Consider the following 16773-nt stretch of genomic DNA (forward strand, 5'->3'; position numbering starts at 1 on the left):
GTCATGGACTATGTCAACTCGGACAGGTTTGATACCGTGCTGAGGGAGACCTATCGTAAGGGCTTCAAGCTTAGCAGGTGGTTGATAAGGCACACGTACCTCGAGCTCGACACAAGTGCAACCACCACTTCATGGATCACGAATGACATAGCCCGACAAGCTACAGAGGATCCGGATTCCGAAGAAGAGGGTGGCGACGACGAGGTAGATGTCACCGACCTGGCCGAAGCTCCCGAGGAGGTCCCGAGTAGAAACGACGAGCCAAAATAGTTGTCCTTGTACTATGAGCCTGCAAGCTCAGCTTTAGTTTCTTCTTTCTTTTTTTTTATCAAGCTCATTGTATAGAACTCGCCATTAATGAAATTCGTTTTTTGCCAAGTGTTGTTACTTGCCGAAATGATTGTTTTATTCAAGCTATTAGAGTTAAGTGTTGTCGCTTTCCGAACTGTCGTCACCCCGAACTGTCTCCTAGTACTTTGTAGGGGTGGTTTTTATAATGTACACCGAGGTGAGCGACATAGTAAGGCATATGCCCGACCTGTCTACTCCTAGGTTACTTGATTTGCTAGTTTTCCCTAGCGGGTCCAACCTGTTGTATGCCGAGGTGGGCTATGCACCGTAGGGTCCAAACCCGAGCTGCTTGCGTCCTAGGCATACTAAGCCTACGCTGATGAGGCGGTTAGGTCATATGTAGTGTTGAGGCCCTTAGTTAGCTCGGTGTTTTAGCCCTTTGGCTGGGGGAGTGACTTAGTCACACCCTCCAAGAGTCTGCCCATGTCGAAGACGCGATTGGGTCTTATAGTGTCAAGGCCATCATTAGCTCGGCATTTCAGCCCTTAGGCTCTGGGAGCGACTATGGTTCACCCCTTCCTGGAGTTTGCCCATGCCGAAGAGGCGACTGGGTCTTATAGTGCCGAGGTCTTTTTCTTAGCTCGGCATTTTGGCCCTTAGGCTCAGAGAGCGACTTGTAGTTCACTCAGCTCGGCGATCATGGGTAATATTGCCTTAAGTTGACAATGTTTCATGCCCGAGGTACTTGTTTCCCTTCTAGGGTTTCTAGCTCATATGTACCTTCCCCGAGCACCCACTTTACTCGGTAGGGCCCTTCCCAATTTGGCCCGAGCCTACCAACGTCAGGCTCAGGCACCATAACTTTACGAAGAACCAAGTCTCCGACGCAGAAGTTCCGCTTTTTTACCTTGGCGTTATAGTACCGAGCTACTCTCTGCTGGTAGGCCGCGGTCCTGATATATGCGAGGTCCCGTACCACATCAAGTAGGTCGAGGTTGGTGCGTAGCTCATCTTCATTTGCCTTGTCATCATATGCTTCTAGTCGTAGTGTGGGGACCTCGATCTCGGCTGGGATGACTACTTCAGTGCCGTAAATGAGGTTGAAGGAAGTCTCGCCTGTTGCGGTCTTTACTGTGGTCCGATAAGCCCATAATACGCTAGGCAGCCCGTCTGCCCATAGTCCCATCGCTCTCTCCAGGTGTGCCTTTAGTCCGTGGAGGATAGCTCTGTTTGTGACTTCCGCTTGACCGTTTGCTTGAGGGTGTGCCACTGAGGTGAAGTTCTGTTGAATTCCCAAGTCTTGGCACCAGTTCTGGAATTTAATGTCCTCGAAATGCTTACCGTTGTTAGAGATCAGAACCCGAGGTAGTCTGAAACGGCACATTATGCTCTTCCAGAAGAAGTTCTGCACATTCCGAGTTGTGATCATTGTGAGGGGTTCAGCCTCAACCCACTTAGTAAAATAATCAATTGCCACCACTAGGAACCTTCTTTGCCCTGTTGCTGGTGGGAACGGCCCGAGTATGTCAATCCCCCACTGTGCGAATGGCCACGGGCTAGTAAGGTATTTTAGGTCAGCGGCAGGCTGGTGGTGGATGTTGGCATGCTTCTGACACTTGTCGCATTTTTTGACGAGCTCGGTCGTCTGCCTTCATCATTGGCCAGTAATACCCATGTCGCAATGCTTTCTGGGTGAGGGCCCTGCCCCCCAAGTGTCTGCCGCACAGGCCCTCATGAGTATCGCGGAGGACAAGCTTGGCCTCAGAGGGTCACATGAAGCACAGATAGGGGAGCATTTAGAATCTTCGGTACAGTCGTTCTTCTATCATGACGTATTTGGCTGCCTGACGCTCTACCCTTCTGGCGGCATTACGATTTGCAGGGAGGGTTCCGTATAGCAGGAACCTTCTTCAATTTCCGGGGTGGTCTCATTTCTAGGATAGCCTTAATTTTGTCCGGGTTAGCCTCAATGTCGTGCTGGTTAACGATGTACCCTATGAATTTACCCGAGGTGACACCGAAGACACACTTATTCGGGTTCAATTTCATGTTAAACTTACGTAGAATTTCAAAAACTGAATGCAAATCTTGTATTAAATCATGTGAAAATTGGGTTTTGACGACCATGTCGTCTACATAACATTCTATTTTTCTACCAATCATTGGCTCAAATAACTTATTTACAAGTCTCTGAAAGGTTGCCCCAGCATTTTTTAACCCAAAGGGCATGACCTTGTAACAGTACAGGCCGAGCTCGGTTATGAAGGCAGTCTTTTGTTTGTCAACTGGGTCCATCCTGATATGGTTGTAGACCGAATAGGCGTCTAAGAAACTCAGCAACTCATGCCCTGAGGTCGCGTCCACCAGACGGTCAATCCTGGGGAGTGGGAAGCATTCCTTTGGGCAAGCTCAGTTCAGGTCGGTATAATCGATGCACATTCGCCATTTATCGTTAGCCTTCTTTACCAGAACGGGGTTGGCCACCCAGCTCGGGTAATGGACTTCTCTTATAAAGTCGGCAGCGAGGAGCTTCCCGACCTCCTCGTCAACTGCTCTCCTTAGTTCTGGGGCTAAGTTGTGTTTCTTCTGTCTAACGGACCTAACTACAGGATCAGTATTAAGCTTGTGAGTTATGATGCTAGGGTATATATCGAGCATCTCTTCCGCGGACCATGCAAAAACATCTAAATTTTCAAGTAAGAAACTTACCGGTTGGGATCGCAGAGGCTCCTCAATAGAAGCGCCGATCTGTACTGCCTGAGTTGGTTCCTCTGTCGATGCCAGGATGGAGACAATCTCTTCGGTGGGTGTAGCTCGCTCCTCACACTGCTCCGCAGGTCGCTCCAACTCGAGGTCGTCTACCACCTTGGCTTTTCCTTTGAGGGCGGAAATGTAGCACTTGTGGGACTCAAGTTGATTGCCTCGCGCCACCCCGACTCCGAAGTCCATGGGGAACTTCATCGCTAGATAGTAGGTGGAGACCACTGCGCGTAAGGCGTGGGTGATGGGCCGACCGACTATGGCATTGTACGGGGAGGGAGTCGCGACCACCAAGAAGTCATGGTTGAGCCTTACCATGCTAGGCCAGGTGCCGACCTCCATAGGTACGATGACTCTTCCCAGGGGCTTGACTTCCTCTCCACTGAAACCTACCAAGGGAGTGCTTGCAGGTTTGAAATCACTCTCCCATAGCTGAAGTTTGTCGAATGCTACTTTGAAGAGGATATCTGTCGAGCTACCAAAGTCAATGAGGACACGCCTGACTTCAAAGTCATTAATCTTTATCTTTATGACGAGCGCGTCATCATGGGGGTAGTGAACCCCGCGCGCATCATCCTCTGTGAAGAAGATTGGGTCTTCCGTCCTTGGCTGCTTCAGGGGATTCTGTTCTTTCCTGGCAGCCTCGCGAGCTAATGTCTGAGCTGCAGCCGAGGTGCAGCCCACGACGATTGAACCTCCAACAATCACATGAATAGTTCCCCGAACTGGTCTTTCTTCAGGGAGCTGCCTCTGCGGTTGCTCTGCGTGCCTGCTGGATTCGGGAGCATCTCTGCTCTGCTCCCCCTGCCAATCTGCTTTATTATTATTATTATTCTGTACAAAATTTTTTAAGTATCCGCGACGGATGAGCTCCTCTATCTCGTCGCGGAGGTTTTTACAATTTTCGGTACTAGGACTGGGGTCTTTAGGAAAATTACAATACAAATTTTTATTTCTTACACTAGGATCCGCCTACAGCCGAGGTGGCCACTTCACATATGGGGCGTCCTCGATCACCATAAGGATCTCGGCCTACTTCGCATTCAGGGGCGTATAGTCCGTCCTCTCTGCCGCTGGAGCTCGGAGAGGCTGTCCTGGCCATGCCCCCCGAGCTTGGTCCTGCTTCCTCTTGCTATCACCCTGAGTTGAGGGCTCTGTTTCCCTTTTTCTTTTCTCAAAGGCCTATTCACCTTTCTGGTTGATCTCCTCCTCCATCCCTATAAACTGATCCACGAACTTGAGGAACTCGGTCACAGTCTTGGGCTGATTAACAACTACGTGCCACTTGAATTCCTTGTGCGTGATGCCCCTCTTGGCCGCGGTGAGCCGAACTGCGGGGTCCAGGTTGGTTATCTGTAGACAAGCGTCATTGAACCGCTTGACATAACTCCGGATGGACTCTCCCTCCCTCTGAACTATGCCAAGGAGGCTCTCTTGGGTTCTGGGGCACCGCTTGCTGGTGACAAAATGAGAAGTGAAGACTTGCACGAACTGCGCCCAGCTTCTTATTGATCCGGGCGCAAGGTTCCGGTACCATGTGCGAGCCACCCCTTTGAAGGTGGTGGAGAAAGCCATCCACATGCAGGACTCGCTGGCCCTCGCCAAGTGCATTTGGGACTGGAAGGCATCAACATGGTCATTCGGATCGAATGATCCGTCATACTTATCCAACGGGGGAACTTTAATGTCCTTGGGCATAGGAACAACAAGGAGTTCTGGAGATAGGGAGGATGGAACTGAGAGAAGTGGGGTGGCTTTTACTTCACCCGAACTTACCTCTTCCTTACCCTTGAGCTCGGGCAGGTCGTGAGTGGTAGCTCGGCGAGCTCGACAATGCCTTCACTGCTTCTTTGCTGGTTCGGCGTTAGTACTACTGGCCTCCGTGTTACCGAGCTCGATGGGCCCGGACTCGGACTGCTGCTGGTAGCTGCGAACTGAGGGGCCTTGCCTGAAATCCGCGGTCAGTACCTCAAACTGATTTTCTGCGAGCGGGATCTCGAACTGCAAATGCTGAGGCGACGCGGACCTAACAGGTTGGGAGGCCCCCGACCTGACTGCAGACTGCGAAGCAGGGGTAGCTGGTCTCTCTTTCCTGCCATGAGACGATGCCGAGGTCTCTCCCCAGCGAGAAGGAAGTTTGTTCCGGTGGCGAGGCTTGGCTTGCTGCGTGGCTGGATGCCGATGAGGGAGCGGGTGTTGGGCCTGAGGCAATGGAGGAAACTGTTGTTGATACTGATACTAGGAAACTTGATGCAGCACTTGCTGCTGATAGAGTTGAAACTGCTGGAACTGTTGCATTTGAGCTTGCATAGCTCGCATGCATTGCATCAGGTCTTCAAGCTGGCTTTGGCTGGCCACCGGAGGAATGATGGAGGGTTCAGTGAAGGTTGTCCCAATCGTGGAAGGAAGTGGAACGTTCACAGGTGCCACTGTCTGAGGCACATTCAGACTGGGAACCCCGTCCGCAGAGAGGGGGACGGTGAACTGTCCAATGCAGACAGTGAGAAGCTGGGGTTACTCCTCAGAGGCATTTCGGTTTGCACCCCGTCCGGCATTGCTGGAGGAAGCCATGGATGTTGAGTTCTGAGAGTTGTAGAGATTAGAGGAAGGCTTTTTGAAGCGTTCCCACAGACGGCGCCAAATGATGCAGCGCAATCCGGACACTCATAGCTGGCGGGAACTTGACTCCTAGCTGGTGATGGACGGTACCTGAGACAAAGAGGAAAGTGAAGAATTCCCGGGGAGCTCGCCCGGCGGTAACACTCCCATGCCTAAGTTAGAACTCTGAGAGAGATGTAGAGAATGCGAAGAGAAGAGCTAAGAGTGCAGATGGTGCAAGTTCAGTACCTTTGCTCCTTGGGGATCGGGGTCCTTTTATATAAGAGATCTGTCAAATCAAGCGTAATCGCCTCTGCCAAGCCAAGCGTAACCGCCTCTACCGCAGCCATTACTGCCAGGGCTGAGGTGGCGGATGCAGGCAGTCGTTGCAGGGTACGGACCTATCATGCGTGCCACATCTTGTAGAAATGGCAGGCACAATGCCGCCTGACGAGGGACGTGGGCACAGCCTCCAGATTCGGCAGGTACTGTTGTCAGGCAGATCTTTCCTGCAGGTTGCTGAGCTACTTTGCACCGAGCTACCTTGGGCCGAGCTACCCTATACCGGGGTGCTAGGGGTGCGCCGAGGTGCTTATGCTTGAGGCGAGCCTTAGGCAAGTATGGGCAGGAGTATTAATGGTGTTGATCCGAAGTGCTTCCACTTCGGGATACTTAGCGGCAAACCGAGGTGTACCCTTTTCAGGAAGAGTTCAGGGCTCACTGGGAGGAGCTCGGGTCTTAGGAGGAGTTCAGGACTCCTCGCTTGGAGGGAGCTCGGGGCACTCCTCCCTTAGAGAGAATTCGGGGTGAGTTGGTTGTTACTTTCCGGCGAGTTGCCACATCCACCGAGTTGTCCGCCTGGGCTCCGGCAAGTTCATTACGCCAAGTTACGGCCAGGCTATCACGCTAAGTTGTCACTTATACCAGATTGTGTCCACGTGTCCCCGTACTACGAGGTCGGGCCAAATCACCCTCATTAATTTTAGTATTACCATCACCAACAGTGTGATCTTTAGGCTCTACACATTATATATTAGCATTAAAGTAGTACTCATTAATAAATCTTAATTAAAATCATTTTATTAACATGCTTCTTGCATTTTTATTTCTTGTTACACATCTATAATTTTTTTCATAATTGAAGTCATCTTTTTTCATGATTTTTGTAAAATTAGTTGTAACTGAAACACTATTAGGTGTTTAGTTCTTATTGGCTTAAAATAAAATTGAATTTCATTTTTTGGTTTTTTATTTCTGGTTAGCTTATTAATATATGATTGGATTGCTCTTATATAATGAATTCCTATTACTTAGAAAAATAAAGAAAATAAATTACAAATAATTAACAAAAATGTTAAATAGCTATTTATTTAAACAGTATACCTGAAGAGTGACAAGGGAACAAAAAATATATTAGATCATATTTCAATTATTTGAGATATGTTGTGCAAACCTTTATAGGGCCTTCCCTGCATGGACCCACCAATTTTTACTACATGGAGGAATCTGGTGGCTAATCCAAACCATTTATCAAACCGGATTTGGCCACATGCAAAGTTTGAAGTTTTAGAAAAGTAAAAAGCATAAAAAAGGCAACCTGCTGTGTTTGATTTGAAGGAAAAGGTAGGAAAAGGAAGGGAAAATTAGGAAAATCCATACAAGGTTCGTATAAGTTTCTTCATCTTTCCCTTCTTTTCCCTACTTTTTCCTTCAAATCAAACACAACGTAAGAGACAATGGATACAATGGAAAAATTATCTTTGGGAACTTAGATAAATCCCAAAAATCATTAAAACACTAAATTTAAGGATCAAATAACTATAAATAAAGTGTAAACATATAAGAAATGCTTACTATCATAGTTTATATGAAGCGTGAACCTCCAGGATGCACTTAGCTTTAGAAAATAGTAGATAAATTAAACAATATAAATATCAATGTTACTTAAAGATTATAAATTTTAATTAACATTAATGAAGTTATTTTTTTTACTTTCTTTTTGAACATTTTGGTTGATAGAGGGAGCCTCATACTTCAATGCTCGCACAGACCTCCCTTTCCTCTCATTTTTCATACATGTGACTATTTATTTTTAACTTAAATTAATATAAATATAAAAAGTTACAATAAAAACTTTTTTTAATTTTAATTTTCTCTAATAAAATCTATCATTACTCTCTAATAATAACATTCTTAAGACTTTTTCTCTCCAAGAATAATCTGTGTGCCATGGCTAAATGGTTAAATTGGTTTGGGCTTCTCCTCATATTGATCTTGGCCTTGGGCCGTGTATCAAACTAACTAGGTTGGGCTTATACTAGCCCTAGGGCAGGACTAACCCATCCACCCAAGTTGAACCTTTCAAGGTATATTGGTACTATTAAATTGTAATTGTGATGCCAGGTAGGAGTGGCCACGAGTCGAGCTATTCACGTACTGCTCGAGCTCAGCTCGGTTCAATTTTAACCGAAATTCGAGCCAAGTTCGAACCTAATTTACAAGCTCGATTAATAAACAAGCTGAGCTCGAGCCTAATAGAGATCGGCTCGTGAGGCTCGCGAGCCAAGCTCAAATATATACATATATATATATATATATATATATATATATATATATATAGAGAGAGAGAGAGAGAGAGAGAGAATATATAATAAAAATATTATAATTCTTAATTTTTAAAATATCAAATAAAAAATATTTTTATATATAATTTTTTTTATTTTTTTTAAACATTTTTGCTAAAATTGAGCTCGAGGTCAATGTTATAGCTCGAAGCAAGCTCAAGACTTGTACTACATTGGCGAGCTAAACTCGGGCCTCGTATTATTTGGCTCGGCTCGGCTCAAATCCACCCCTAGTGCCAAGTAAAGCTCATAATAAATGGTTGGTAGATAAATTATAAAAGAAAGCGCCTTCTCCCCGGAAGTTTGCTCCACTCAACGGAGCAGGGTGATGTGAAAATGGGTAATTAATTGCACTCGAAATTCTTATCCCTCGCCCTTAAGAGCTTCAGAATTACTATTTGCACTCTGATTCTCAAATCGCATGCCAATATTGAATTTGGTAGTGCTAATTCCTAGATTAATTTATTATTGCTTACACTATGAGTGTGCATATTCCATCACTTGGGGGTGTTAGACAAAATCAACCAGGTTGTCGAACACCCCCTTAATTATAAGCTTTCGGTCCGTAGTAAGTAGTAAGAGAAAAAAGGAAAAAAGGACAATATATACCCCAATCCCAATGTCGATTGATCCCAGCTATATGGTTGTCTGGCCCCGGACACCAATGACCAAGCCATCTGGGATCTTGGGAAGCTAGATGGTAGAATGGGTAAGGTCAAAAACCTTTGGCATTTTTTTTCACAAACCGCTATATGGGGTCTTAGTAGACAGCAACTAGGATCAAATTCCAAGACAAACAACCCAAACTCCATGGGGATTATTTTACAAATAGATTCAACTGTTGTAAGTCGAAAGTCCCAAACTGGAATGTCGAAGCTTGAGGCAACCAAAACATCCCATATTTCATTAGTAACCAACCCAACCTTGTTGGGTTTGGGGCGGAGACCCCTGTTAATGGCAGCAAAGTTTGATTTCCCGAAATGGATGGGCCTGGGTTGGAACCTCAGAAAACACTTAAAAAGATGCTTTAGGCTACATGTTGGCATTGTTCTCTCATTCACTGATTGAAAATTACTTGACAAATACCATTTATCCAACACACATGGTAAAAACTCGAATAATGTCCATAAGAAAACAAAACCACGTTAAACATCTCTGGCGTAACACAAAAGCAAATTGTTCAAGAAACAAACTACCTAGTACAAAATATCAAAACGTTTATGACCTTCAAGCTCATGTAAATCCTAAACGAAAAACTGGGCAACAATTGCTGCCCAGGACTCAAAAACCAAAAACGACATTGAAGAAATTAAAAATCAGCAAGTAAATGCTGAAGTCCTCGTACATGATCAGACAACTTATAGCTTGTCCTCGTACTCTGAGAGTGGAGTCATCTGCTCCTTCAAGCCCTTTCTCTTTCTGATGTCAGCAACCAACTGTGCTGCTTGGGTTCCAGGCTCCAACGGGTCGGAGGACATCATGTCCCAATGGTCAAATACACACTGGGGGAAAGCCTGCCCTGATGTTGCAGCCCTAAGAGTACCAGAGAACCCGAAAGACTCTATGACAGGCAGGTAGGCCTTGATATTGTAGAGTGGGGTACCTGGCCTCTGCATTTCCTCAAAGACATGGCCACGCTTCTGGTTGAGAACACCATAAATGCCACCAAGAGCCTGCTCTGGAGCCTGAATCTCGACCAGATACACAGGCTCCAAAAGCCTTGGCTTGGCAGTGAGCTGAGAAGCATAGAAGACCCTCCTGGCAGTTGGGATGATCTGTCCACCTCCTCTGTGAATGGCATCAGCATGTAGAACCACATCACACACCTCAAAGCAAATACCCCTCATGTTCTCTTCAGCTAAAGCTCCCTCCTTTGAAGCCCACTGGAACCCAGCAACGACAGAGTCCTTAATTTCATTTAGATACTGTACTCCCTTACACATATCAACAACCATGTTGGGTCCAATGGTCTCAGGACCAAAACACCAGATCTTCTTGGCAATATCCTTGTCCCATCCAAACTCTTCAGACAAAATCTTTCCTCGAACCTTGGGATCATCTCTTGGACCAATGCGGCCATCATCAATGGCCTCAGCAAGTCCCTCCTCCATAGGTCGTGCCTCCATGTATAAACGGTTATGCTTGTTTGGTGACTTGCTCATCACAGTCCTGCATGACTTCTCATGAACAGTCTCTCTGAAAGACACAACTGGGTCAGATTGTATGATCTCAGCCCCACCCATGAAATCATCTTGCAGATCCTTCAAACAAATCTCAAGGTGGAGTTCTCCAGCACCAGCAATGATGTGCTCACCAGATTCTTCAATTGTACACACCACCATAGGATCAGACTTGGCTAGACGTTTTAGACCCTCAACAAGCTTAGGAAGGTCAGAGGCAACTTTACACTGCACAGCAACACGAACAACAGGAGAGACAGAGAACTTCATGGCACGAATAGGATGGGCATCAACTTCCTTCTCATTGGTCAGTGTTGCATTCTTGGTGATAAATTGGTCAAGACCAACCATGGCAACTGTGTTACCACAGGGAACATCTTCAACTGACTCCTGCCTCTTTCCCATCCAAATAACAGTTCTCTGCACACTCTTAACATACAAGTCCTTCTTCTGACCAGGAACATAGTTTGGTCCCATGATTCTGACCTTCAAACCAGTTGAGACCCTTCCAGAGAAGACACGGCCAAAAGCAAAAAACCTACCTTTGTCAGATGCCGGAATCATTTTTGATACGTAGAGCATCAGAGGCCCCTCAGGATCACAGTTCCTAATGGCAGTAGCATAGATATCATCAAGAGGACCTTCATACAAGTTCTCAACACGATATTTCTGAGCTTTGGCAGGTGAAGGAAGGTGAAAGATCATCATTTCCAAGAGGGCACTACTGGCAGGCAGCCAAGTTTGCATCACACGCTTCATCAAAGCCTTTCCAACCAACTCCTTCTCTTCAGTCTTCATAGTGACACCAAGTTTCTGCAACATAGGCCACAGCTTGTCCTTCTGATCATTCATGCAAGTATTGATGATCTGCTTTATGGGTTCATAACAAAATTGAACAAAACCTCGCTTGCAGGTAGGAGAGCCAGTGTTCTTACTGGTCCACTTCTTGGTAGCAGGATCAAAGAAGTTCTCACCCCAGAGTCTCTCCATCATCTTTGCCTCATCAACCCCAAACTTGGAAGCATACATCTTGGCAAAGTTGGTAAGTGTAAAAGCCCAGCCATGCAGACCAGCAGAAAATGCAACTGTTCCTTTCTCTGGGTAAACCTGAACATCGCCAAGGAGAGGATCTTCATATGTAGCCATAATAACATTGGCATTCTCAATCACTCTTTGAAAAGTCTGATAAGCCTCTTCCCCATCAACCTGGAGCTCAAGGAAGCACCTGTCCATCTTGTTTACAGTCAAGACAGGTCTAATCCTCTCACCAAGGGCCTGTCGGAGGACAGTTTCGGTCTGGACACATACACCCTCAACACAATCAACCACCACCAGTGCACCATCAGTAATTCGGAGAGCAGCCGTGACCTCAGATGAGAAATCAACATGCCCAGGGGAATCAATGAGGTTTATAAGGTACTCATTCCCTTGTCTTTCACCCTTGTAGTTCTTCAGAGATTCATATGTCATCTCATAATACAGAGAAATACCAGTAGATTTAATAGTAATGCCACGCTCTGCTTCATCTTGGCGTGTATCTGTCATCCGAACATCTCCTGCAACTTCCTGAGCAATGATACCGGCTGCCGCCACAAGAGAATCGGTGAGTGTAGACTTCCCTGCCAATTGCCAGGAGACAGAGAGAATAAACATCAGTAATATCTCCAAGAGATATAACATTAAAGGACTTTTTAAATCTTTTTTGGGGGGAAGGAGAGGGGCTTTGTCTAAGGGTGAAACCAAGTCATGACAGAAGGTCTCTTCCAACCTTAAATATATCTGAACCATCAGGGAAATAAATTTAAAACTTTCATAAGTTGACAACTGTAGGCACTATCACTTATGTCAATATGAAAAGGTTTCTTTCATAAGGTCCACATCCATCAAAGAAGGAAAATAACAGTAATGCATGCATCCCATGTTTATGAGTTGCACGATCCAAAGACCACTGTAGAAAAACAATTTGCTTAACAGATACCAAACCATTAAAAGAAAGGACCTCTTTCCTCAATAAACAGCAGGCTAGGATTCTTTAGTTGGAAATACATTCAAAACTTGAAAGAAAATTACAATAAAACACTATACCATGATCAACGTGAGCAATCACAGACATATTACGGATGTTGTGTTTCAGGTCCATAATCCTGCGAAGCTCCTCTACTGTAAATTTCACCTGCAGATACCCAAAGAATACCATCAATGCAGATCAAGAAATAAATAACATGCATCAAAGCAAATATAACTTGATTAAAGGCTTTCACAGAGGTATATAGATAATTGTTTTACCATCTTGATGGATTTTTGTTATCACCCTTTGAAGAACCTGCAATGTTTAAAGAGGAAAAACCATCTGTTATCCATCAAAACATCTTAAACAAACTTATAAACGAACAACCAATAAGAGAATAGAGATTGAAGATACTCTAAAAATGAGAGAACTTCAGTAATATCTGAGAAAATCCCATATAGATGCCTAAGGTTAAATGAGTCCCATTTGAAATGATCACATCCTCATTTAACAAAGTATACACAAATAGATGGACAATAAAGTATGTTAAACCTGTATAATAATTATTCATAGAGATTATTAACCTCTTTTTGCTCATGGGAAATAAAGTACCAGAAGATGGTTAGTGCAGCACAACGAGCAAAATCATAAGAAGCTGTTTCATACTGGTGACATCTATTGTACTAATCTATACTTCTGAAACATCAACACCGCCCATTAATAAACCACCAGTATGAACCAACCAATAGAACTTTTAAAAATCACCACAGGAAGAGAGAAGCTGAAGGACACTGCAACATCATGGGCCCAACTACTCTAGATTCCACAAAACCTATTAAATAATATTTTCTGACAGTTCTACGTGATATCTAATACATTAAACTACTGCAACTGCTAAGCCACAGGAAGTGATAATGCCCGTAGATATTAGTATATCGCGTATCATTTGCAACATGCATGTACACCCACAAATATGCAGTGCCCAGATGATAAAAAGATAGATACGAAAGATATTTCGTGTTTTTGATGGGTAAGAATGATATCATTTAATCATAATGCAATTAATCATATCAAGTATTATTGGCAGTAATTAGTAACTATATCATATTGAAATTCCATGTAAAACATTAATTGGCGTCAAAGAAAAAAGCAACCCTAGAATTTTAAAATCCAATCATTAAACCAACATATGCTTCACGGACACAAATAATTGTTGGATGCAGTCATCACTCCTGAGATTCTTGTTCTTTAATTATAATAGCTTTTCTTTCACATTTCATATAAAAAGCAGATACAGTCTAACAATCTATACTAATAAATGTTTGGATCATCTTCAATGAATTGTCACTTGCATGATGAGTACATAAAACTACATCAACTACTAAGATCTAAAGCTGTAAAAGGCGTCCACATCATCGGAAAAAGGACCATTACCCAATAATGGTTACACCGATCTACAGTCTTGCGAGGAATTCAAACCCAGAAACGAAAAGTTAAACGGATAAATTCTAAAGACACCCACCAGATCTACATCATCATATTCAACCAAAAAGGTAGAACCCACATCAACAACAACAACAGGACATAAGAAACCAAAGCCAAAGTAAATGAACTGCAGTCCTTCGACCAATCAAATCAAGAAAAAACGATCGGCAAACGCACAGAGGAGACTAACAGAAGGAAATAGATGGAAGAACATCTGAAAACGGTGTCAGAGTTTTACCTGGAAGGAGGAGGAAGAGAGGGGCGAAAAGCAGACGAGGAGCTCTGAGTCACCTTTGCGGGAAGCTGAGAGTGGATGTGAGGGGAAACGAGAGATGAGAAACCCTACGACTAATAACTAATCTAAACTCCCACTAGTGTTCACCGTTGGATGCTAATGAAGATTTTTTAGCCGTTGATGGAAAAAGATATTTAATGCGCACCTTTGAGAAATATCAATGTGCGAGGAGAATGCTACCGAAACTCGAGTATCGGGGCATTTTGGTCAATGTATGAATGAAAGGACAATATTCTAGCGATACATTAGTAATAAAAGTATCTGCACTTTTGTCCTCATTTCCGCGTACGTAAACTTTCGTTACGGTGTAATACTTGTAGGAATCCGCTGCTTAGGAAAACCTACGATGCTGGAAAGGGATGGTACAGTAAGAGTTTTTGACAAATCAAAACCCTCCCATAAATTCTGATAAATATCATCTGATTGGTTGGCACATTTATCATACCGGTTGATTGGTGACAGTGGTCACAAGTTTTTTTCTGAATATAATATCTTTTCTGTATCATGGTCGAACCTTAAAAATAAAATATTGGGTGGGTTTGGGTTGAGCTTCAACCCAATTTACTTGATCTGCTAATCCATTAATGACCCATTATGAAAAGTTAAATGGATTGGGTTCAACTCAAACCCTCCATAATCCAACCCAATTTATCTAATACATTAATTTTTCATTCATTAAATGAGGCATACATAAATTTTAGAAAAATATAACTTAAAGTATAAAAAATACAGAATATATATAAAATAGAAAATGCAAAAAAAGTGGTATAAATTAAAGAAAAATAAATATTGTAAAGAAATTAATAGAAGAAACTTAGAAAATGAAGAAAAAAAAACATAAATTACTAAAAACGAAAAAATACACAGAAAATAACAATTACAAAATGAAGAAAAATAACATAAATTACATACCTGAACTTTAGGTGGTGGATCTATGTTTATTTGGAACTTGTATTGTCTTGCCAAGGTGAAGAGCTTATTGAACACTTAAAGGTAAGAATTCCACTGACCCATATGTGCTTCCTAATTCCTAATTTCCAATATTCTTAATTAGGTACCAGAAATAACAATATTATTAAGGGAAACTCATTATGATATAATGAGGCTCCGAGAGTAATTTTTATACATTGATTTCTTTTCTTGTGCTATCTAAGAAACCCTCACTCCCCATTCCCCTTTCTAACTCCCATACAGATTTCCTATAGAGAGTAAAAGTTGTACATGTATGCAGTTCTAAACCAAATTGCCTAACTAAATGGAAAATCAACCTAACACAAACTGACTTCCCAAAAACCAATATGTATCAACTCAACCATGATTAAATAAATCCTTCATCCATGTTTTCATAATCCATTTCCAGCATTGCAACAAGAAGGAAGATGCATTTCAAATAGGGTTGTAATCGAATCAGATTCAGAGAAGGTTCAGCAAAATCTTACTTTGATCCAATTAGGGAAAGCTTGCATCCAAATCCAATTCGAAATCTAATCAGATTTAAAGACTTCATATTCAAATTCAAATCTTAATGGACTCGGATCGGATTCGGATTTAATCCGACTTTGATTTAATTTTTAAAATACAAAAAAAAATAAAAAGTTAATTACTTTTCAACCTTTGTATATAATAAATTAATGTAAATATACATATTGAATTTATTATTATTGTTATTATTATTATTATTATTTATTATTATTATTATTATTATTATTATTATTATTATTATTATTATTATATATGTTCATATATAATATAACTAATAATTAAGCACATGCGTTGCACGTGAAAAAATTTTCTTATATCAATTACTTAAATTATAAATATATCATATTTAAGATAGAAATTGAAAATTAGCAAACATAACAATATGATTAAAAATAAACTTTAAATGCATGTAGTTTTACTTGCATAATGTCATAAAAATTGTGTAGAACTAAAGTCAAAATAATTGTGATGTCTTCTGAGATAAATTTTGTCTTGACTAAATTGCAATACTATTTTACTTTTGAAGGTTCACATCATGGTTCACATCCATGATGTTGTTGAGGTGTGTAGTATCCATGTTTCCTTTCTCCATAGCCTTTCCCAATTCTTTCTTGCAAACATGTCTAACTTTGACCTTTTTAGTGTTGTTGTTTTCATATTCATATATAGGTGAATTCTTGATCTATTTGTTAGCATACTAAAAATGACTTCTGATATTCATTTATAGGTGAATTCTTGATCTATTTGTTTTCATATTCGTATCAATGGCTTCCCGACACACCTATTTACAGGTGTTTTGGGAACCCCACCCCTTTTTAATAAAAAATATGATTAAAAATAGGCCCAAAACCCAAATTTTGAAAATAAAAACTAAAAAAACATAAAAGCGTGTTATTTTAAGTATTGGTACACCCCTGCTAATACACAAGGCCATATCAATATTTTGAACCTTGCCAGTAATAGGACCTTAAGAAGGTAATTCTTGATCCATTTATTGTGGTTGCATTAAAAGCAAACATTGAACTAATATGGTTATGATTCTTTAGTCAA

The 16773-nt window shown here is 42.3% G+C and overlaps 1 protein-coding gene across 1 annotated transcript; it reads right to left on the reverse strand.

Moving 5' to 3' along the window:
* Nucleotides 1-9376: 9376 nt before the first annotated feature.
* Nucleotides 9377-14311, reverse strand: LOC104608105 (elongation factor 2). Its single transcript, XM_010273985.2, has 4 exons — nucleotides 14185-14311; nucleotides 12740-12776; nucleotides 12539-12626; nucleotides 9377-12072 (listed from the first exon to the last, which is right to left on the reverse strand). Exons 2-4 carry the CDS (start codon nucleotides 12740-12742, stop codon nucleotides 9632-9634), a joined length of 2532 nt encoding a protein of 843 aa, XP_010272287.1. The 5' UTR covers nucleotides 12743-12776; nucleotides 14185-14311; the 3' UTR covers nucleotides 9377-9631.
* Between the last annotated feature and the right edge of the window lie 2462 nt (nucleotides 14312-16773).

The sequence above is a fragment of the Nelumbo nucifera genome, chromosome 7, assembly GCF_055504915.1.
Source record: "Nelumbo nucifera cultivar China Antique chromosome 7, China Antique-T2T, whole genome shotgun sequence".
Classification (NCBI taxonomy): Eukaryota; Viridiplantae; Streptophyta; class Magnoliopsida; order Proteales; family Nelumbonaceae; genus Nelumbo; species Nelumbo nucifera.